Raw genomic sequence first — 26,018 nt, 5'->3', positions numbered from 1 at the left:
AGGGATCGTCAAGGTTGGGATCGAACCCACGACCTCCTGCACACCAGGCGAGGTAGTCAACATCTCATAGCCACCGTGATGATGATGAGAGAGACGCAGACTCCACATAGACCTCCTGTGTACCAAGCAAGGTAGTTAACATCTCCTAGCCACCGTGATGATGAGAGAGACACAGACTCCACATAGACCTCCTGTGTACCAGGCGAGGTAGTTAACATCTCATAGCCACCGTGATGATGATATTTGAGAGAGACGCAGACTCCAAATCTACAGCAGCTGCAGGGATCGTCAAGGTTGGGATCGAACCCACGACCTCCTGCGTACCAGGCGAGGTAGTCAACATCTCATAGCCACCGTGATGATGAGAGAGACGCAGACTCCACATAGACCTCCTGTGTACCAAGCAAGGTAGTTAACATCTCCTAGCCACCGTGATGATGAGAGAGACGCAGACTCCACATAGATCTCCTGCACACCAGGCGAGGTAGTCAACATCTCCTAGCCCCCGTGATGATGATGATGATGAGAGACGCAGAATCCAAATATACAGCAGCAGGTATCGTCAGGGTCGGGATCGAACCCACGACCTCCTGCACACCAGGCGAGGTAGTCAACATCTCATAGCCACCGTGATGATGATGAGAGAGACGCAGACTCCACATAGACCTCCTGTGTACCAGGCAAGGTAGTTAACATCTCCTAGCCACCGTGATGATGAGTGAGACGAAGACTCCACATAGACCTCCTGTGAACCAGGCGAGGTAGTTAACATCTCATAGCCACCGTGATGATGATGAGAGACACACAGACTCCACATAGACCTCCTGTGTACCAGGCGAGGTAGTTAACATCTCATAGCCACCGTGATGATGATGAGAGAGAGACGCAGACTCCACATAGACCTCCTGTGTACCATGCGAAGTAGTTAACATCTCATAGACACAGAAGTGACAGCCATAATCTGAACCGGTCCTGGGCTCCTCGGTAGACTCGGGCTCATAAATGAGGAGCTGCTGCGGTGTAGCGCAGTAAACATCGCCACTGGGGAGACAAAGGCGGCCGGGCGTGGTTGGTGCTGGCCACCCACCACCTCGTGTGCCGTGTCGGTGGGTGGCTTTACAATGGCCAGTGACGTCACCCGCACCCCTCCGGTCGGTGACGTCACTAGCCACATATAAGAGGTGCGCGTCACCAGCACACCTCCGTGACGTTCCTACCGCGTCACGTGATTCTTACGAACTTCCGGTTCCGATACAGAGGGGGGTTAGGGTCTAACCAGTAGCCGTCTACCCGGGACGAACTCCACCCCCTCGCTTATCTCTTTCCCCCATCTCTATCCTCTATAATAGAGGTTTTTGTGGGGTTAGATCGCGTAAATAAATAAATGTGTCGTTAAAACCCGCCACCACCCGACACAGCCAACTAGTAAGGGTTGTCACGTAAACAGAACGTGCCAATTCGTCACTAGTACAACACTAGTGTGTAGTGTATAGTAGTGTGTATAGTGTCGTGTATAGTGTAGTGTGTAGTAGTGTAGTGTATAGTAGTTTAGTGTAGTAGTGTGTCTGGTAGTGTAGTGTATAGTAGTGTGTAGTGTAGTGTATAGTGTAGTGTATAGTAGTGTGTAGTGTAGTGTATAGTAGTGTAGTGTATAGCGTAGTGTATAGTAGTGTAGTGTATAGTGTAGTGTATAGTAGTGTGTAGTAGTGTAATGTATAATGTAGTGTATAGTGTTGTGTATAGTAGTGTGTAGTAGTGTAGTGTATAGTAGTGTAGTGTGTATAGTAGTGTGTAGTAGTGTAGTATATAGTGTAGTGTATAGTAGTGTGTAGTAGTGTAGTGTAGTGTATAATAGTGTAGTGTAGTAGTGTAATGTATAGTGTAGTGTATAGTAGTGTGTAGTAGTTTAGTGTATAGTAGTGTAGTGTATAGTGTAGTGCATCGTAGTGTGTAGTAGTGTAGTGTATAGTAGTGTGTAGTAGTGTAGTGTATAGTGTAGTAGTGTATAGTGTAGTGTATAGTGTAGTAGCGTAGTGTATACAGTGAGGGAAAAAAATATATGATCCCCTGCTGATTTTGTACGTTTGCCCACTGACAAAGAGATGATCAGTCTATAATTTTAATGGTAGGTATATTTGAACAGTGAGAGAGAATAACAAGAAAATCCAGAAAAACGCATGTCAAAAATGTTATAAATTAATTTGCATTTTAATGAGGGAAATAAGTATTTGACCCCCTCAATCAGAAAGATTTCTGGCTCCCAGGTGTATTTTATACAGGTAACGAGCTGAGATTAGGAGCACACTCTTAAAAGGGAGTGCTCCTAATCTCAGCTTGTTACCTGTATAAAAGACACCTGTCCACAGAAGCAATGAATCAGATTCCAAACTCTCCACCATGGTCAAGACCAAAGAGCTCTCCAAAGATGTCAGGGACAAGATGATAGACCTACACAAGGCTAAAATGGGCTACAAGACCATTGCCAAGCAGCTTGGTGAGAAGGTGACAACAGTTGGCGCGATTATTCGCAAATGGAAGAAACACAAAAAAATTGTCAATCTCCCTTGGCCTGGGGCTCCATGCAAGATCTCACCTCGTGGATTTGCAATGATCATGAGAACGGTGAGGAATCAACCCAGAACTGCACGGGAAAATCTTGTCAATGATCTCAAGACCGCTGTGACCATAGTCACCAAGAAAACAATTGGTAACACTACGCCGTGAAGGACTGAAATCCTGCAGCGCCCGCAAGGTCCCCCTGCTCAAGAAAGCACATATACATGCCCGTCTGAAGTTTGTCAAGGAACATCTGAATGATTCAGAGGACAACTGGGTGAAAGTGTTGTGGTCAGATGAGACCAAAATGGAGCTCTTTGGCATCAACTCAACTCGCCGTGTTTGGAGGAGGAGGAATGCTGCCTATGACCCCAAGAACACCATCCCCACCGTCAAACATGGAGGTGGAAACATGCTTTGGGGGTGTTTTTCTGCTAAGGGGACAGGACAACTTCACCACATCAAAGGGAAGATGGACGGGGCCATGTACCGTCAAATCTTTGGTGAGAACATCCTTCCCTAGCCAGGGCATTGAAAATGGGTCGTGGATGGGTATTCCAGAATGACAATGACCCAAAACATTCGGCCAAGGCAACAAAGGAGTGGCTCAAGAAGAAGCACATTAAGGTCCTGGAGTGGCCTAGCCAGTCTCCAGACCTTAATCCCATATAAAATCTGTGGAGGGAGCTGAAGGTTCGAGTTGCCAAACGTCAACCTCGAAACCTTAATGACTTGGAGAAGATCTGCAAAGAGGAGTAGGACAAAATCCCTCCTGAGATGTGTGCAAACCTGGTGGCCAACTACAAGAAACGTCTGACCTCTCTGATTGCCAACAAGGGTTTTGCCACCAAGTACTAAGTCATGTTTTGCAGAGGGGTCAAATACTTATTTCCCTCATTAAAATGCAAATCAAGTTATAACATTTTTGACATGCGTTTTTCTGGATTTTTGTTGTTATTCTGTCTCTCACTGTTCAAATACACCTACAATTAAAATTATAGACTGATCATTTCTTTGTCAGTGGGCAAACGTACAAAATCAGCAGGGGATCAAACATTTTTTTCCTTCACTGTAGTGTATAGTAGTGTAGTTTATAGTAGTGTGGTGTATAGTTGTGTAGTAGTGTAGTGTGTAGTAGTGTGGTGTATAGTAGTGTAGTGTATAGTAGTGTATAGTGTGTAGTAGTGTAGTGTGTAGCAGTGTAGTGTATAGTAGTGTAGTGTACAGTGTAGTGTATAGTAGTGTATAGTGTAGTGTATATTAGTGTAGTGTATAGTGTAGTTTATAGTAGTGTAGTGTGTATAGTGTAGTGTGTAGTAGTGTAGTGTGTAGTAGTGTAGTGTGTAGTTTATAGTAGTGTAGTGTATAATAGTGTATAGTAGTGTAGTGTGTAGTGTAGTGTATAGTAGTGTTAGGTATAGTAGTGTAGTGTATAGTAGTGTAGTGTATAGTAGTGTAGTGTATAGTGTAGTGTATGTGTAGTTACGTAGAAGGTAAATAATAAAATAATACAAATAAAACAATAAAATAAAATTCTCACGACGTTTCGGCCACAACACAAGCAGCCGTCTTCAGGTGAAGGAACAGAACTGTCGGGAAGACAGTGCTCCAATGAACACTGCTAAGCTTGGCATCGTCTTTTAAGCTGGGTGGGAGGAGCAGAGCGCCTTGACAAAGGAGTTTACATATCAACAGAAGAATTTAGCTTTGGAGTAGCTGTGTTAAAGTGTTGGATTAGCAGGGTGTTAAAGTCAGAAATTAGCATGTAATTGGGAAATTAGCATGATGTTATTGTGAGGGATTACCATGTAAATGGTCATGGAAGTAGCTATGTTAATGTCAGAATTTACATATCAACAGAGGCATTTCGTATATTGCCGCTAAAGAACTGCAACTACCCAACTATCATACAATAAGCCGATGTGAAAGAACTAAGTATACACTACATCAATATAATAAATGTACTCAATATATTCATCAATAAGTTGAGCTATTATCATAAAGTAACTGGGTATACACTACACTATATTAATACCATATAGTAAACTGATGAAAAAACTAAAATATAAACTACATGAATGTTAAAATTTTGATTTAAAGCTTTCGTGACTGCAGTAAGTCATATTCTTAGTTTTTTTCGGAAAAGTCACGTTGAAGAGAAACAACAAAATAATAAAATATATATAAAACAATAAAAAAATTCTCACGACGTTTCGACCATAACTCAAACGGTCATCTTCAGGTGTGTTGGTTTGCATAAATTTATTTTTAAACGGCGCATTTATTTATTTATAAAAAACGTTAGCGTCACGCGCAGCGATTTGGCAGTTTGCCCAGGACTAGTCCATCTATATTTTGAAAAGAGGAGGGGGGAGACGAAATTTTTTATAATGTATGCTGTCTGAAAGCCACTGTAAGCGTGAACAATCAATTAAGAACTGAATTGGTTTATCAAATCTTTCCAATGATTGCTAAGATAGAATCCATCTTCTCGGTTGAAATTGTCTCTGTGCTTGTATATGTGGATAGCCTCATGAACGAATCTCTCATGGAAGCCAGATGGCTTACAAAGAACCTCTGTCTTGGAAAAGTCAATGGCATGTGAGCCTACTGAATTAAAACAATGATCTGCTACGGCTGAGGTGTTGGTCCTACCGTGTTTAAGGTCTGCTTTGTGTTCACGAATGCGGTCCGAGACATGGCGTTTGGTTTCTCCAATGTAACTACTACCAGAGGCAACTTAGTTTGTAGACACCAGGGTAATGTATGTCCGGAATCACATCTTTTACAGACGGAACCAGATCACGGATTTTATGTAATGTGTTGAAACGGACCTGGATCTTGTGTTTATTCAAGATTTTGGAGATCTTTTTTGTGATCCCAGCAATGTAGGGTAAAGTGATGGTTTTGAAAGGCTCCTCAAGAGGGTTCTTCTTCATGGTTTGAGTGATAGCTTTGCGGATTGTATAGTCGGAGTAACCATTAGCCCTAAGAGCTTGGTGTACATGCTTGAGTTCACTGCTTATGTGTTCCTGGTCGGATATGCATTGGGCTCTATGATACAGAGTCTTGATGAGAGAATTCTTCTGTGATGGATGGTGGTGGGAATCCGGTTTCAAGTAAGCATCTGTATGGGTAGCTTTCCTGTAGACAGAGTGGTTCATTGAACCATCAGGTCTCCTTTTAATTAGGACATCCAAAAAGGGTAGCTTGCCATCTATTTCGACTTCCATGGTAAATCTGATGGCTGGGTGTATGGAATTGATCTGGTCGAGGAATTGGTCTAGAGCAGGCCGGCCAAGTGGCCAGATGACGAAAGTGTCATCCACGTACCTCTTCCATAAGGTTGGGCGCAGAGTGGCAGTCTGGACGGCGTCAGTCTCAAATTTCTCCATGAAAATGTTGGTCGCTTCTGCCCGCTCCATCCCCTCCACCACCCCGAACGTCCTCCAAAGCACCTCGCTCCCTCCGCCCAGCTCATCTCGACATTCTGCGAGAGTTGTGCCAAGCGCCTTGGCAAAAAGACGATAACTTTTTTCCATATCCTTAGCTCTTTCGGTAAAGTCACGTTGAAGGGAAACAATAAAAATACCTGATGACGACCGTTTGTGTTATGGTCGAAACGTCGTGAGAATTTTTATTGTTTTATATATATTTTATTATTTTATTGTTTTACCTTCAACGTGACTTTACCGAAAGAGCTATGAATATAAATTACTGCAGTCACGAAAGCTTTAAATACAAATTTTACTTTTTACCAATATAAATTCCATGAGACGTCCAATAATTCCGGTTATTTTATTTTCCGAACGTCCAGCGGACGTGTCGGTTAAATTTGTGAGTTCCGCAGCCCCGGTGACGTCATTGACGCAAACCTCGCCCCCGGTGACGTCACTAGCCACCGCGTCTGAGGCGACGTCACTACCACACCTCCGTTACGTCACCAACACGCCTCTTCGTTGTCACCTGTCCCCATGACGTCATTCTTATAAACTTCCAGAAGCTATCTTCCGGTGGCGGAATAAGCCTTCTGATATCGGTAGCGAATTTGCGAACGGGCCGGTAGACGTCTTTCGATGGCAGTAAGCAACTTCCAATTTCGGTAGATGGATGACGAACGGCCGGTAGACATCTTCCGGTGGCGGTAGAAGGGGTCTCGGACTGTCCGTTCCACAAGCTTCCGATTCCGGTAGTGGCTTTATGAACGGCCGGTAGACATCTTCCAATTCTGATTGTAGATTTATGAACGGCCGGTAGACATCTTCCGATTCCGGTAGGATTTGGCACTAACGTCCAGAGGACGTCTCTCCTGTTGCGGTGGAAGGTTTACGAACGTCCATTGGACGTTCGTGGGGAGAGGAGGGTGGGAGTTGGGGAGTGGTGGTGGCATTTAAAGGGGCCGTGCAGAGGTCGTGTCGACTAGAGGTCGCGTCAGGAGCGAGTTGGTGAGCGAGCTGGTGGGTGAGTGGGTGAGCTGGTGAGCGAGCTGGTGAGTGGGTGGGTGAGCTGGTGAGTGAGTGGGTGAGCTGGTGAGTGGGTGAGTGAGTGACCTGGTGAGTGGGTGGGTGAGCTGGTGAGTGAGTGACCTGGTGAGTGAGTGGGTGGGTGAGCTGGTGAGTGAGTGACCTGGTGAGTGAGTGGGTGAGTGAGTGAGCTGGTGAGTGAGTGAGCTGGTGAGTGAGTGAGTGGGTGAGCTGGTGAGCCGAGATGGCGGCAGCAGCAGGCGCCTGGGTGCGATTCCTTGACGGTGTGGGCCGGGTGCTACCTCGCAAGCTGCAGCCGGTGTGGAACCATGAGGCGGGTGAGTGTCTGGGGGAGACAGAGACACAGGGAGACACAGGGAGACACAGAGAGAGACACAGGGAGACACAGAGAGACAGAGACACAGGGAGACAGAGACACAGAGAGAGACAGAGACACAGGGAGACAGAGACACAGGGAGACACAGAGAGAGACAGAGACACAGGGAGACAGAGACACAGGGAGACACAGGGAGAGACACAGGGTGACACAGAGAGACAGAGACACAGGGAGACAGAGACACAGAGAGAGACAGAGAGAGACAGAGAGAGACACAGGGAGACACAGAGAGAGACACAGGGAGACACAGGGAGACACAGAGAGAGACACAGGGAGAGACAGAGACACAGGGAGACACAGGGAGACACAGAGAGACACAGAGACACAGGGAGACAGAGACACAGGGAGACACAGGGAGAGACACAGGGTGACACAGAGAGACAGAGACACAGGGAGACAGAGACACAGAGAGAGACAGAGAGAGACAGAGAGAGACACAGGGAGACACAGAGAGAGACACAGGGAGACACAGGGAGACACAGAGAGAGACACAGGGAGAGACAGAGACACAGGGAGACACAGGGAGACAGGAGAGACACAGAGACACAGGGAGACACAGAGAGACAGGGAGACAGGAGAGTCACAGAGACACAGGGAGACACAGGGAGAGACACAGGGAGAGACAGGGAGACACAGGGAGACACAGGGAGACAGAGACACAGGGAGACACAGGGAGACAGGAGAGACACAGAGACACACAGAGACACAGAGAGACAGAGAGACACAGGGAGACACAGTGAGAGACGCAGACAGAGAGAGACACAGGAGACACAGGGAGACAGAGACACAGGGAGACACAGAGAGACAGGAGAGACACAGGGAGACACAGGGAGACACAGGGAGACACAGAGAGACAGGGAGACAGGGAGACACAGAGAGACAGGGAGACAGGAGAGACACAGAGACACAGGAGAGACACGGGAGAGACACAGAGACACAGAGACACAGGGAGACACGGGAGAGACACAGAGACAGGAGAGACACAGGGAGACAGAGAGACACAGGAAGACAGACACAGAGAGACACAGGAGAGACACAGGGAGACACAGGGAGACACAGAGACACGGAGAGACACAGGGAGACACAGGGAGACACAGAGAGACACAGAGAGACACAGAGACACAGTGAGACACAGGGAGACACAGAGAGACACAGAGAGACACAGGGAGACAGGAGAGACACAGAGAGACACAGAGAGACACAGGGAGACAGAGGCGGCCCAGGCGTGGGGTCGGTGGTGGTGGAGGGGCAGAGAGAGAGACACAGGAAGACAGAGACACAGGAGAGACACAGGGAGACACAGGGAGACACAGAGAGACAGGGAGACAGGAGAGACACAGAGACACAGGAGAGACACAGGGAGACAGAGACACAGGGAGACACAGGGAGACACAGGGAGACACAGAGAGACAGGGAGACAGGAGAGACACAGAGACACACAGGGAGACAGAGACACAGGGAGACACAGGGAGACACAGGGAGACACAGAGAGACAGGGAGACAGAGACAGGGAGACAGGAGAAACACAGAGACACATAGAGACACAGGAGAGACACAGGTAGACAGGAGAGACACGGGTGAGACACAGGGAGACAGACAGAGACACAGGGAGACACAGGGAGACACAGAGACAGGGAGACAGGAGAGACACAGAGACACACAGAGACACAGGATAGACAAAGGGAGACACAGGAGAGACACGGGAGAGACACAGAGACAGGAGAGACACAGGAGAGACACAGGAGAGACACAGGAGAGACACCGGAGAGACAGGAGAGACACAGAGACACAGGAGAGACGGAGAGACACAGAGACAGGAGAGACACAGAGAGACACCGAGACACAGGGAGAGACACAGGAAGACAGACACAGGATAGAGACAGGAGAGACACAGAGAGACGGAGACACAGGAGAGACACCGAGAGAGACACCGAGAGACAGGGAGACACAGGAGAGACACATGAAGACAGAGACACAGAGAGACACAGGAGAGACAGAGAGACAGGGAGACACAGAGAGAAACAGGGAGACACAGAGAGACACAGGGAGACACAGGAGAGACGCAGAGACACAGGAGAGACACAGAGAGACAGGAGAGACACAGGAGACACAGGGGAGACACAGGGAGACACAGGGAGACAGGAGAGACACAGAGAGACAGAGAGACACGCAGGAGAGGCGCAGGAGAGACACCGAGAGAGACAGAGACACAGGGAGACACAGGAGAGACACAGAGAGAGACACCGAGAAACAGGGAGACACAGGAGAGACACAGGAAGACAGAGACACAGGGAGACACAGGGAGACAGGAGAGACACAGAGAGACACAGAGAGACACAGAGAGACACAGGAGAGACACAGAGACAGACACAGGAGAGATACAGGAGAGACACAGAGAGACACAGGGAGACAGAGACACAGGGAGACAGGAGAGACACGGAGAGACACAGAGAGACACAGAGAGACTTAGAGACTTAGAGACACAGGAGAGACACAGAGACAGACACAGGGGGGACACAGAGAGACACAGGGAAACACGGAGACACAGGGAAACACGGAGACACAGGGAAACACGGAGACACAGGGAGACACGGAGACACAGGGAGACAGAGACACAGGGAGACACGGAGACACAGAGAGACACACACACAGACACACACACACACAGACACACACAGACACGCACAGACACACATATACAGGTACACACACACAGACAGACACACAGGCAGACACACAGACAGACACACACACACAAGGTGAACACACACACAAGGTGTGTGTACGTACACACACACAAGGTGTGTGTACGTACACACACAAGGTATGTACGCACACACACAAGGTGTACGCACACACACAAGGTGTACACACACACACAAGGTGTGCACACACACACAAAGTGTGTACACACACACACACACGGTGTGTCCACACACACACACACACAAAAGGTGTGTACACACACACAAGGTGTGTACACACACAAGGTGTGTACACACACACACACAAGGTGTGTACACACACACACACAAGGTGTGTACACACACACACAAGGTGTGTACACACACACAAGGTGTACACACACACACACAAGGTGTTCACACACACACAAGGTCTGTACAACACACACACACACAAGGTGTGTCCACACACACACACAAGGTGTGTCCACACACACACACAAGGTGTGTCCACACACACACACAAGGTGTGTACACACACAAGGTGTGTCCACGCACACACAAGGTGTGCACACACACACAGACAAGGTGTGCACACACACACACAAGGTGTGCACACACACACACACACACAAGGTGTGCACACACACACACACAAGGTGTGTACACACACACACAAGGTGTACACACAAACACACAAGGTGTGTACACACAAACACACAAGGTGTGTACACACAAACACACACAAGGTGTGTACACACAGACACAAAAGGTGTACACACACACACAAAGTGTGTACACACACACACACACGGTGTGTCCACACACACACACACAAAAGGTGTGTACACACACACAAGGTGTGTACACACACAAGGTGTGTACACACACACACACAAGGTGTGTACACACACACACACAAGGTGTGTACACACACACACAAGGTGTGTACACACACACAAGGTGTACACACACACACACAAGGTGTTCACACACACACAAGGTCTGTACAACACACACACACACAAGGTGTGTCCACACACACACACAAGGTGTGTCCACACACACACACAAGGTGTGTCCACACACACACACAAGGTGTGTACACACACAAGGTGTGTCCACACACACACAAGGTGTGTACACACACACAGACAAGGTGTGTACACACACACACAAGGTGTGTACACACACACACAAGGTAGGTGTGTACACACACACACAAGGTAGGTGTGTACACACACACACAAGGTGTGTGTGTGTGTACACACCTTGTGTGTGTGTGTGTACACACAAAGTGTGTACACACACACACACACGGTGTGTCCACACACACACAAGGTGTGCACACACACACAAGGTGTGTACAGACACAAGGTGTGTACACACACACACACAAGGTGTGTACACACACACACAAGGTGTGTACACACACACAAGGTGTACACACACACACAAGGTGTACACACACACAAGGTGTGTGTACACACACACACAAGGTGTGTCCACACACACACACAAGGTGTGTCCACACACACACACACAAGGTGTGTCCACACACACACACAAGGTGTGTACACACACAAGGTGTGTCCACACACACATAAGGTGTGTACACACACACAGACAAGGTGTGTACACACACACACAAGGTGTGTACACACACACACAAGGTAGGTGTGTACACACACACACAAGGTGTGTGTGTGTACACACACAAGGTGTGTACACACACACAAGGTGTACACACACACAAGGTGTACACACACACACACAAGGTGTGTACACACACACACACACAAGGTGTGTGTGTGTGTACACACACACACACAAGGTGTGTCCACACACACACAAGGTGTGTACACACACACAAGGTGTGTACACACACACAGACAAGGTGTGTACACACACACACAAGGTGTGTACACACACACAAGGTGTGTACACACACACACAAGGTGTGTACACACACACACAAGGTGTGTACACACACACACAAGGTGTGTCCACACACACGCAAGGTGTGTACACACACACAGACAAGGTGTGTACACACACACACACAAGGTGTGTGTGTACACACACACACAAGGTGTGTACACACACACACAAGGTGTGCACACACAAGGTGTACACACACACACAAGGTGTACACACACACACAAGGTGTGTACACACACACACAAGGTGTGTCCACACACAAGGTGTGTACACACACAAGGTGTGTCCACACACACACAAGGTGTGTACACACACACAGACAAGGTGTGTACACACACACAAGGTGTGTACACACACACACAAGGTGTGTACACACACACACACAAGGTGTGTACACACACACACAAGGTGTGTCCACACACACACAAGGTGTGTACACACACACACACAAGGTGTGTACACACACACACAAGGTGTGTACACACACACACACAAGGTGTGTACACACACACACAAGGTGTGTACACACACACACACACAAGGTGTGTACACACACACACACAAGGTGTGTACACACACATACACAAGGTGTGTACACAACATCTCAACTGAACCCTGGGACACCTTCCCCGAGGCCGACTGGGTCTGGGTCTGAGTACCGGAGGCGGCGCGGCACCACAGGAGCTGCTGCTCGCCACTCGCAGCACTTGCGCCTACAGACTGCTAAAGGCTACATGGGGGACCGTTGTCTTTTGTCTTCTGCAGGCCCAAGGACCGTGTTCTTCTGGGCTCCCACCATGAAATGGGTGAGGGAACACAACTCAACAACTCTTTAACTCTTTAACTCAACAACTCATCAACTCTTTAACTCAACAACTCTTTAACTCAACAACTCTTTAACTAAACAACTCTTTAACTCAACAACTCTTTAACTCAACAACTCATCAACTCTTTAACTCAACAACTCTTTAACTCTTTAACTCAACAACTCTTTAACTCTTTAACTCAACAACTCTTTAACTCAACAACTCATCAACTTTTTAACTCAACATCTCTTTAACTCTTTAACTCAACAACTCTTTAACTCAACAACTCATCAACTCTTTAACTCAACAACTCTTTAACTCTTTAACTCAACAACTCTTTAACTCTTTAACTCAACAACTCTTTAACTCAACAACTCATCAACTCTTTAACTCATCAACTCTTTAACTCTTTAACTCAACAACTCTTTAACTCAACAACTCTTTAACTCAACAACTCATCAACTCTTTAACTCAACATCTCTTTAACTCTTTAACTCAACAACTCTTTAACTCAACAACTCATCAACTCTTTAACTCTTTAACTAAACAACTCATCAACTCTTTAACTCTTTAACTCAACAACTCATCAACTATTTAACTCAACAACTCTTTAACTCTTTAACTCAACAACTCATCAACTCTTTAACTCAACAACTCGTTAACTCTTTAACTCAACAACTCTTTAACTCAACAACTCATCAACTCTTTAACTCAACAACTCATCAACTCTTTAACTCAACATCTCTTTAACTCTTTAACTCAACAACTCTTTAACTCTTTTAACTCAACAACTCTTTAACTCTTTAACTCAACAACTCTTTAACTCAACAACGCATCAACTTTTTAACTATTTAACTCATCAACTCTTTAACTCAACAACTATTTAACTCAACAACTATTTAACTCAACAACTATTTAACTCAACAACTCTTTAACTCAACAACTCTTTAACTCAACAACTCTTTAACTCAACAACTCTTTAACTTTTTAACTCAACAACTCTTTAACTTTTTAACTCTTTAACTCAACAACTCTTTAACTCAACAACTTTTTAACTCTTTAACTCAACAACTCTTTAACTCAACAACTCTTTAACTCAACAACTCTTTAACTCAACAACTATTTAACTCAACAACTCTTTAACTCAACAACTCTTTAACTCAACAACTCTTTAACTCAACAACTCTTTAACTCAACAACTCAACAACTCAGCAACTCTTTAACTCAACAACTTTTTAACTCAACAACTCTTTAACTTTTTAACTCAACAACTCTTTAACTTTTTAACTCTTTAACTCAACAACTCTTTAACTCAACAACTTTTTAACTCTTTAACTCAACAACTCTTTAACTCAACAACTCTTTAACTTTTTAACTCTTTAACTCAACAACTCTTTAACTCAACAACTTTTTAACTCTTTAACTCAACAACTCTTTAACTCAACAACTCTTTAACTCAACAACTCTTTAACTCAACAACTCTTTAACTCTTTAAACTCAACAACTCTTTAACTCAACAACTCTTTACCTCAACAACTCTTTAACTCAACAACTCTTTAACTCAACAACTCTTTAACTCTTTAACTCAACAACTCTTTAACTCAACAACTTTTTAACTCTTTAACTCAACAACTCTTTAACTCAACAACTCTTTAACTCTGTAACTCTTTAACTCATCAAGTCTTTAATTCAACGACTCTTTAACTCTTTAACTCAACAACTCTTTAACTCTTTAACTCAACAACTTTTTAACTCTTTAACTCAACTCTTTAAGTCAACAACTTTTTAACTCAACAACTCTTTAACTCAACAACTCAACAACTCTTTAACTCAACAACTCTTTAACTCAACTACTCTTTAACTCAACAACTCTTTAATTCTTTTACTCAACAACACTTTAACTCTTTAAATCAACAACTCTTTAACTCAACAACTCTTTAACTCAACAACTCTTTAACTCTTTAAATCAACAACTCTTTAACTCAACAACTCTTTAACTCAACAACTCTTTAACTCTTTAAACTCAACAACTCTTTAACTCAACAACTCTTTACCTCAACAACTCTTTAACTCAACAACTCTTTAACTCAACAACTCTTTAACTCTTTAACTCAACAACTCTTTAACTCAACAACTCTTTAACTCTTTAATTCAACAACTCTTTAACTCAACAACTCTTTAACTCTTTAACTCAACAACTCTTTAACTCTTTAACTCTAACTCAACAACTCTTTAACTCAACAACGTCTTTAACTCAACAATTTTTTAACTCTTTAACTCAACAACTCTTTAACTCAACAACTCTTTAACTCAACAACTCTTTAATTCTTTAACTCAACAACTCTTAAACTCAACAACTCTTTAACTCAACAACTCTTCAACTCAACAACTCTTTATCTCAACAACTCTTTAACTTTTTAACTCAACAACTCTTTAACTCAACAACTCTTTAACTCAACAACTATTTAACTCAACAACTACTTAACTCTTTAACTCAACAACTCTTTAACTCAACAACTCTTTAACTCTTTAACTCTTTAACTCAACAACTCTTTAACTCTTTAACTCAACAACTCTTTAACTCAACAACTCTTTAACTCTTTAACTCAACAACTCTTTAACTCAACAACTCTTTAACTCAACAACTCTTTAACTCAACAACTCTCTGATTATGGCTCTCTGAGTATGGGCATCTGTGTATCGCTATGGGTCTCTTATGAGTATAGGTTTCTATCCATTTCTATCGGTCTCTAAGCATGAGTCTAAGTCTATCTCTCTGGGTCTGTATGGGTCTCTGTGGGTCTGTATGGGTCTCTGTTTGGTCTGTATGGGTCTCTGTGGGTCTGTATGGGTCTCTGTGGGTCTGTATGGGTCTCTGTGGGTCTGTATGGGTCTTTGTGGGTCTGTATGGGTCTATGTGGGGCTGTACGGGGCTCTGTGGGTCTCTCTGTGTCTGTATGGGTCTCTCTGGGTCTGTATGGGTCTCTGTGGGTCTGCATGGGTCTCTGTGGCTCTGTATGGGTCTCTGTTTGGTCTGTATGGGTCTCTGTGGGTCTGTATGGGTCTCTGTGGGTCTGTATGGGTCTGTATGGGTCTCTGTGGGTCTGTATGGCTCTCTGTGGGTCTGTATGGGTCTATGTTTGGTCTGTATTTGTCTCTGTGGGTCTCTCTGGGTCTGTATGGGTCTCTGTGGGTCTGTATGGGTCTCTGTGGGTCTGTATGGGTCTCTCTGGGTCTGTATAGGTCTCTGTGGGTCTGTATGGGTCTCTGTGGGCCTGTATGGGTCTCTGTGGGTCTGGATAGGTCTCTGTGGGTCTGTATGGGTCTCTCTGGGTCTGTATGGGTCTCTGTGGGTCTGTATGGGTCTCTGTGGGTCTCTCTGGGTCTGTATGGGTCTCTGTGGGTCTGTATGGGTCTCTGTGGGTCTGTATGGGTCTCTGTGCGTCTGTATGGGTCTCTGTTTGGTCTGTATGGGTCTCTGTGGGTCTGTATGGGTTTCTGTGGGTCTGTTTGGGTCTCTCTAGGTGTGTATGGGTCTCTCTGGGTCTGTATGGGTCTCTGTGGGTCTCTGTTTGGTCTGTATGGGTCTCTCTGGGTGTGTATGGGTCTCTCTGGGTGTGTATGGGTCTCTCTGGGTCTGTATGAGTCTCTCTGGGTCTATATGGGTCTATGTGGGTCTGTATGGGTCTCTGTGGGTGTCTATGGGTCTCTGTTTGGTCTGTATGGGTCTCTGTTTGGTCTGTATGGGTCTCTCTAGGTCTGTATGAGTCTCTGTGGGTCTGTATGGGTCTCTGTGGGTCTCTGTGGGCCTGTACGGGTCTCTGTGGGTCTGTATGGCTCTCTGGGTGTGTATGGGTCTCTGTGGGTCTGTATGGGTCTCTCTGGATCTGTGTGGGTCTCTCTTTGGTCTGTATGGCTCTCTGGGTCTGCATGGGTCTCTGTGGGTCTGTATGAGTCTCTGTGGGTCTGCATGGGTCTCTGTGGGTCTGTATGGGTCTCTGTTTGGTCTGTATGTGTCTCTGTGGGTGTGTATGGGTCTCTGTGGGTCTGTATGGGTCTCTGTGAGTCTGTATGGGTCTCTGTGGGTCTCTGTTTGGTCTGTATGGGTCTCTGTAGGTCTCTGTGGGTCTGTATGGGTCTCTGTGGGTCTGTACCGGTCTCTGTGGGTCTCTGTGGGTCTGTATGGGTCTCTGTGGGTCTGTGTGGGTCTCTGTTTGGTCTGTATAGGTCTCTGTGGGTCTGTATGGGTCTCTCTGGCTCTGTATGGGTCTCTGTGGGTCTGTATGGGTCTCTGTGGGTCTCTGTTTGGTCTGTATGGGTCTCTGTAGGTCTCTGTGGGTCTGTATGGGTCTCTGTGGGTCTGTACGGGTCTCTGTGGGTCTCTGTGGGTCTGTGTGGGTCTCTGTGGGTCTCTGTGAGTCTGTGTGGGTCTCTGTTTGGTCTTAATGGGTCTCTGTTTGGTCTGTATGGGTCTCTGTTTGTTCTGTATGGGTCTCTGTGGGTCTGAATGGGTCTCTGTGGGTCTGTATGGGTCTCTCTGGGTCTGTGTGGGTCTCTGTTTGGTCTGTATGGCTCTCTGGGTCTGTATAGGTCTCTGTGGGTCTGTATGGGTGTCTGTGGGTCTGTGTGGGTCTCTGTTTGGTCTGTATGGCTCTCTGGGTCTGTATAGGTCTCTGTGGGTCTGTATGGGTGTCTGTGGGTCTGTGTGGGTCTCTGTTTGGTCTGTATGGCTCTCTGGGTCTGTATGGGTCTCTGTGGGTCTGTATGGGTCTCTCTGGATCTGTGTGGGTCTCTCTTTGGTCTGTATAGCTCTCTGGGTCTGCATGGGTCTCTGTGGGTCTGTATGAGTCTCTGTGGGTCTGCATGGGTCTCTGTGGGTCTGTATGGGTCTCTGTGGGTCTGTATGGGTCTCTGTGGGTCTGTATGGGTCTCTGTGGGTCTGTATGGGTCTCTGTGTGTCTCTGTTTGGTCTGTATGGGTCTCTGTTTGGTCTGTATGGGTCTCTGTAGGTCTCTGTGGGTCTCTTTGGTCTCTATTGGTCTCTGTTTGGTCTGTATGGGTCTCTGTAGGTCTCTGTGGGTCTCTTTGGTCTGTATGGGTCTCTGTGGGTCTGTATGGGTCTCTGTGCGTCTCTGTGGGTCTCTGTTTGGTCTGTATGGGTCTCTCTGGCTCTGTATGGGTCTCTGTTTGTTCTGTATGGGTCTCTGTGGGTCTGAATGGGTCTCTGTGGGTCTGTATGGGTCTCTCTGGGTCTGTGTGGGTCCCTGTTTGGTCTGTATGGGTCTCTGTGGGTCTGTATGGGTCTCTGTTTGTTCTGTATGGGTCTCTGTGGGTCTGAATGCGTCTCTGTGGGTCTGTATGGGTCTCTCTGGGTCTGTGTGGGTCTCTGTTTGGTCTGTATGGCTCTCTGGGTCTGTATAGGTCTCTGTGGGTCTGTATGGGTGTCTGTGGGTCTGTGTGGGTCTCTGTTTGGTCTGTATGGCTCTCTGGGTCTGTATGGGTCTCTGTGGGTCTGTATGGGTCTCTGTGGGTCTGTATGGGTCTCTGTGAGTCTGTGTGGGTCTCTGGTCTGTACGGGTCTCTGTAGGTCTGTACGGGTCTCTATGGGTCTCTGTGGGCCTGTGTGGGTCTCTGTTTGGTCTGTATTGGTCTCTGTGGGTCTGTATGGGTCTCTCTGGCTCTGTATGGGTCTCTGTGGGTCTGTATGGGTCTCTGTTTGGTCTGTATAGGTCTCTGTGGGTCTCTGTTTGGTCTGTATGGGTAATCTGTGGGTCTGTATGGGTCTGTATGGGTCTCTGTGGGTCTCTGTTTGGTCTGTATGGGTCTCTGTTTGGTCTGTATAGGTCTCTGTTTGGTCTGTATGGGTCTCTGTGGGTCTTTATGGGTCTCTGTTTGGTCTGTATAGGTCTCTGTTTGGTCTGTATGGGTCTCTCTGGGTCTTTATGGGTCTCTGTGGGTCTCTGTGGGTCTCTGTTTGGTCTGTATGGGTCTCAGTGGGTCTGTTTGGGTTTATAGGAGTATGGGTATCTATGCATATTCATGAGTAATTTGGCTTCTACTCTACATTCTCAGACACGAGTGTGATGATGATGATGATGTTGAGCTACTCGGTTGAGAAATCCTTGGCGGTATTCAGAGTCGCTTCTCAAAAGAGCCGCACAGCAGCTCGGCAGAGGCCTTCCTGCGCCCAGTCAAATAAAACGCAGCGCTGCGCTACGAACCCTGGTAGAGACCCGAGTTCCATTCCCGCTCAACACTGAACCCAATATGTCACCTGAACCTGGTGCTCGGACACTTCCCCCCGAGGCTGACTGGGCTTGATATGAGTACCGGAATCTGCCACGCTTCCCCTTAACGCCCTCTACGTTCTCAATCTTTGCCGTCGCTCTCTCCTCCTCATGCTCAATCCACGCCTTCGCTCGCTCTCTCTCTCCCTCTCGTTCTCTCTCTCGCTCTCTCGCTCGCTCGCTCGCTCTCTTCTCTCGCTCTCTCTCTCTCTCTCACTCACTCTCTCCCTCTCGTTCTCTCGCTCGCTCTCTCGCTCGCTCGCTCTCTCTCTTCTCTCGCTCTCTCTCTCGCTCTCTCTCTCGCTCTCTCTCGCTCTCTCTCGCTCTCTCTCGCTCTCTCTCTCGCTCTCTCTCGCTTTCTCTTCTCTCGCTCTCTCGCTGTCTCGCTCTCTCTCCAACCGATACAGTCTCAGAAATGTTGAGAAACAAATTCTAATTCATATTCCCTCTCTTACGTGCGCGCCGATTTTGAAACGGTAAATTTGGCGCCCCCCCCCCCCCCCCCACTTACCTGGGTCGCACGCCCGAGGGCGACCGCCCGGTCCGTCGCTATGGGCGGGGGGGGGGGGGCGCCCCCTGCTCGTCCCACGCTCCTTCGCTGGAACAAACTTGAAGCAGTCATTTTTTGATTTAAAGCTTTCGTGACTGCAGGGATTCATATTCTTGGTTCTTTCGGTAAAGTCACGTAGGAGGGAAACAAAATAATAATAAAAATATAAAATTCTCACGACGTTTCTACTGCAACACAAGCAATCATCATCAGGTGTGAAAACCACAGCAAGAAAATTTGAAAAAAGTGGCGGGTTTATTTTCAACGTTAGCACCACGGAGAGCGATTTGACAGTTTTGTTCAGATGGACGAGTCCATCTATGTTCGGAAAAGAGGAGGGGGGAGACGAAAATAATGGGTGCGGTCTGAAAGCCACTGTAAGCGTGAACAATCAATTAAGACCTGAAATGGTTTATCAAATCCTTCCAATGATTGCTAAGCCAGAATCCATCTTCTCGGTTGAAATTGTCTCTGTGTTTGTATGTGTGGATAGCGTCAGTCATCTTCGCATCACCAAGTTCCCGCTCCTCACTCGACTCTCTCTTCTCGTTGCCTCGAGCTCACCACGACCCCACCGTCAACTCCCCCTCATAACCACCGCCACAGTTACTGCTCCCTATTCATATTCCTACCACGTGGCTATCACTCATTCACCCCATTCATGCAATCCATTCATCATCATTGACTCTCAGAATAATACATAATACAGGTTTTGTTGGGGTGGATCGCGTAAATATCAATGCGCCGTTAAACTCCCCACCACCCGACACTGCCGATTGGTAAAGGTTTGTCACGTTAACAGAACGTGCCAATTCGCTACTAGTACAGCACTAAACGGAGAGCAAAACCACAACATTTACAATCTGAGTACGACGTCTCACCAGTAATTACAACCAGCTTCATGTTGTGGCTTTGCTCTCCCCGCACCTCCGATTAGCACGGTTGGCTACGTATGGTGCAAAAGAAGTTCAACATTCATACACGCAACATACTTGCCCCTGAAGCCTGCTAGGGGCTACACGGGGAGCTTTGCCTGGGTGTCATGAGTGATATCGCATATCACTGTGTCGTGTTGTTTGGGCCACACACATACAGGGCAGATACTGTGCTGTGCTGTGTGTGTGGCCCAAGGTCAGAGAGGGGAAAACACATTCCAGCTTGAGTGTATGTGTGTCGTAGAGCGGTAGTGTAGCGGTTAGCGCGACGCTGCGCTACGAACCTGGCGACTCGCGTTCGATTCCACGCTCACGGCCAACACCGGTGACGATTATCTGAACCGGTCCTGGGCCTCCCCTAGGTCGACTCAGCCTCAAATGAGTACCTGGTGCGGTGTGTGAACATCGCCACTGAGGAGACAAAGTCGGCCGGGCGCGGTGCTGGTCACCCACCCCCTCGTGTGCCGTGCCGGCCTTCATCGGTGGTGCTCGCTAACAGCACTTGCCCCGACAGCCCTACGAGAGGCTACCCGGGGTGGAACCTTTGTCTTTGTGGGTGGGGAGTGGTGGCGCAGCGGTTGGCGCGCTGTGCTGACAGCACTTGCCCCGAACGGCCCTGCTGGAGGCTACCTGTGTGGAACCTTTGTCTTTGTCTAGGGCCTGGTGATCGCGGGATTGGCTGATCTCTTGCGCCCCGCCGACAAGCTCAGCGCCGCCCAATCCGGAGTGCTCACGGCCACAGGTAGCTCGTGCACGCACACACACACGGAGACACGCGGAGACACGCGGAGACACACGGAGACGCGGAGACACACACGGAGACACACGGAGACACACGGAGACGCGGAGACACACACGGAGACACACGGAGACACGCACACACACGCGGAGACACGCGGAGACACGCGGAGACACACGGAGACGCGGAGACACACACGGAGACACACGGAGACACTCACGCACAGACACACGGAGACACTCGCGCGCGGAGACGCACGGAGACACAGACACACACAGACACATGGAGACACACGGAGACACACACACACAGAGACACGCGGAGACACACGGAGACGCGGAGACACACACGGAGACACACGGAGACACTCGCGCACAGACACACGGAGACACTCACGCACAGACACGCGGAGACGCACGGAGACACAGACACACACAGACACATGGAGACACACGGAGACACAGACACACGGAGACACACGGAGATGCGGAGACAGACACACAGACACGCACGGAGACACGCGGAGACACAGACGCACGGAGACGCACGGAGACGCACACACAGACACACGGAGACACTCACGCACAGACGCACGGAGACACACAGAGACGCGGAAACAGACACACAGACACACAGACACACGGAGACACGCAGAGACACAGACACACGGAGACGCACGGAGACACTCACGCACAGACGCACGGAGACACACAGAGATGCGGAAACAGACACACAGACACACAGACACACGGAGACACGCGGAGACACAGACACACGGAGACGCACGGAGACACTCACGCACAGACACACACAGACACACACACAGACACACGGAGACACACGGAGACACGCGGAGACACACAGACACACAGACGCACGGAGACGCACGGAGACACACAGCGATACACGGACACACAGACACACAGAGACGCAGAGGCACGCAGATATACAGAGACACTCAGAGACACGCAGATTCACAGAGACGCGGAGACCCATAGAGACTCGCAGAGACTTATGGGGATGCATAGAGACCCACGGAGATACTTAGAGACAAGCAGAGATACATAGATACACAGTGACGCAGGGACACGCAGAGACACACAGGTACATAGAGATGCATCGAGACATATAGAGATGCATAGAGACACTCCGATACATAGAGACACACAGAGATACATAGAGACACACAGAGATACATAGAGATGCATTGGGACACTCAGAGATACATAGAGACACTCAGAGATACATAGAGACACACAGAGATACATAGAGATGCATTGAGACACTCAGAGATACATAGAGACACTCAGAGATACATAGAGATGCATAGAGACACTCAGAGATACAGAGATGCATAGAGACCCTCCGATACATAGAGACACACAGAGATGCATAGAGACACACCAAGATACATAGAGATGCATAGAAACACTCAGATACATAGAGACACACAGAGATGCATAGAGACACTCAGAGATACATAGAGATGCATAGAGACACTCAGAGATACATAGAGATGCATAGAGACACTCAGAGATACATAGAGACACTCAGAGATACATAGAGATGCATAGAGACATTCAGAGATACATAGAGACACAGAGATGCATAGAGACACTCAGAGATGCATAGAGATGCATAGAGACACTCCGATACATAGAGACACACAGAGATACATAGAGACACACAGAGATACATAGAGATGCATTGAGACACTCAGAGCTACATAGAGACACTCAGAGATACATAGAGATGCATAGAGACACTCAGAGATACAGAGATGCATAGAGACCCTCCGATACATAGAGACACACAGAGATGCATAGAGACACACCGAGATACATAGAGATGCATAGAAACACTCAGAGATACATAGAGACACACAGAGATGCATAGAGACACTCAGAGATACATAGAGATGCATAGAGACACTCAGAGATACATAGAGATGCATAGAGACACTCAGAGATACATAGAGACACTCAGAGATACATAGAGATGCATAGAGACACTCAGAGATACATAGAGACACACAGAGATGCATAGAGACACTCAGAGATACATAGAGATGCATAGAGACCCTCCGATACAGAGACACAGAGATACATAGAGACACACCGAGATACATACAGATACATAGAGACACTCAGAGATACATAGAGATGCATAGAGACACTCAGAGATACATAAAGACACTCAGAGATACATAGAGATGCATAGATACACTCAGAGATACATAGAGACAAGACCCTCCGATACATAGAGACACACAGAGATACATAGAGACACACCGAGATACATAGAGATGCATAGAGACACTCAGAGATACATAGAGATGCATATAGACCCTCCGATACATAGAGACACACAGAGATACATAGAGATACATAGAGACATACAGAGCTACATAGAGACACACCGAGATACATAGAGATGCATAGAGACACTCAGAGATACATAGAGATGCATAGAGACACTCAGAGATACATAGAGACACACAGAGATTCATAGAGACACTCAGAGATACATAGAGATGCATAGAGACACTCAGAGATACATAGAGACACACAGAGATGCATAGAGACACTCAGAGATACATAGAGATGCATAGAGACACTCAGAGATACATAGAGACACACAGAGATGCATAGAGATGCATAGAGACACTCAGAGATACATAGAGACACACAGAGATGCATAGAGACCCTCCGATACAGAGACACAGAGATACATAGAGACACACCGAGATACATAGAGATGCATAGAGACACTCAGATATACATAGAGATGCATAGAGACACTCAGAGATACATAGAGACACACAGAGATGCATAGAGACACTCAGAGATACATAGAGATGCATAGAGACACTCCGATACATAGAGACACACAGAGATACATAGAGACACACCGAGATACATAGAGATGCATAGAGACACTCAGAGATACATAGAGATGCATAGAGACCCTCCGATACATAGAGACACACAGAGATACATAGAGATGCATAGAGACACTCAGAGATACATAGAGACACACAGAGATGCATAGAGACCCTCCGATACATAGAGACACACGGAGATACATAGAGACACACCGAGATACATAGAGATGCATAGAGACACTCAGATATACATAGAGATGCATAGAGACCTTCCGATGCATAGAGACACACAGAGATACATAGAGACATACAGAGCTACATAGAGACACACCGAGATACATAGAGATGCATAGAGACACTCAGAGATACATAGAGATGAATAGAGACACTCAGAGATACATAGAGAGACACAGAGATACATAGAGACACACAGAGATACATAGAGATACATAGAGACCCTCCGATACATAGAGACACTCACTCACATAGACTATAGGACCCCACCCCTACTGACAGCTGACTGAAGCATGGACGGCTCCCACCGGGGGTACCCCCAGGGAGGGGCTACCCGTGGATGGGGGAGGTGGGGGTGGCTTTGGCTCCAGCAGTGACCTTGAGCCAGGGGGAGACCGTGAATTTGCTCGTAAACACGTTGTGTGTTTTTGATCTTTTTTGGGCTGAGCGGATCCACATGGGCTCGTGCTGCTTCCACCGATTTTTACATCCACATCCACTTCGGGCACGTGCGGGGCACGGCGGGGGGTGGAGGGGGCGATTGCGATTGTGAAAGTCGCTCAACCTTGCCCCAGTCCACTCGCGTGAGCTGGTGGGTGTGGCGTGGCCATGTCCTTGAGAGGTCTGGACACAGTCACCCCACCGTTCGGTGAGCTCCTCCCCGGCAAGGCGAGGAGGTCTGGCTGCTGGGTCACCCAGCCATCACACACACAGCCATCACACACACAGCCATCACACACAGCCATCACACACACAGACATTACACACACAGCCATCACACACACAGACATCACACACACAGGCATCACACACACAACCATCACACACACAGCCATCACACACCCAACCATCACACACACAACCATCACACACACAACCATCGCACACACAGCCATCGCACACACAGCCATCACACACACAGCCATCACACACACAGCCATCACACACAGCCATCACACACACAGCCATCACACACACAGCCATCACACACACAGCCATCACACACACAGCCATCACACACACAGCCATCACACACACAGCCATCACACACACACAGCCATCACACACACAGCCATCACACACACAGCCATCACACACACAGCCATCGCACACACAGCCATCACACACAGCCAACACACACAGCCATCACACACACAGCCATCACACACACAGCCATCACACACACAGCCATCACACACACACAGCCATCACACACACAGCCATCACACACACAGCCATCACACACACAGCCATCACACACACAGCCATCACACACACAGCCATCACACACACAGCCATCACACACACAGCCATCACACACACAGCCATCACACACACAGCCATCACACACACAGACATTACACACACAGCCATCGCACACAGCCATCGCACACCCAGCCATCACACACAGCCATCGCACACACAGCCATCGCACACACAGCCATCACACACACAGCCATCACACACACAGCCATCACACACACAGCCATCACACACACAGACATCACACACACAGCCATAACACACACAGCCATCACACAC

General features: G+C 47.6%; 1 protein-coding gene across 1 annotated transcript in view; it reads left to right on the top strand.

Annotated features, from left to right (window-relative positions):
• Positions 1-7,136: 7,136 nt before the first annotated feature.
• LOC142906513 (mitochondrial pyruvate carrier 2-like) overlaps positions 7,137-26,018 on the top strand; it is a 32,196-nt gene continuing 13,314 nt past the window's right edge. The window contains exons 1-3 of the mRNA XM_076054501.1: positions 7,137-7,357; positions 12,807-12,847; positions 21,277-21,361. Of these exons, the coding sequence (XP_075910616.1) occupies positions 7,264-7,357; positions 12,807-12,847; positions 21,277-21,361 (220 nt within the window). The 5' untranslated portion in view covers positions 7,137-7,263. The remainder of the gene's footprint in view (positions 7,358-12,806; positions 12,848-21,276; positions 21,362-26,018) is intronic.

The sequence above is a fragment of the Petromyzon marinus genome, chromosome 66 (assembly GCF_048934315.1).
Source record: "Petromyzon marinus isolate PM22_M1 ecotype Great Lakes invasive population chromosome 66, UKy_Petmar_22M1.pri1.0, whole genome shotgun sequence".
Taxonomy (NCBI): domain Eukaryota; kingdom Metazoa; phylum Chordata; class Hyperoartia; order Petromyzontiformes; family Petromyzontidae; genus Petromyzon; species Petromyzon marinus.
Note: the sequence above shows the minus strand (reverse complement) of the source record. Positions and strands in the feature narration are given on the sequence as shown.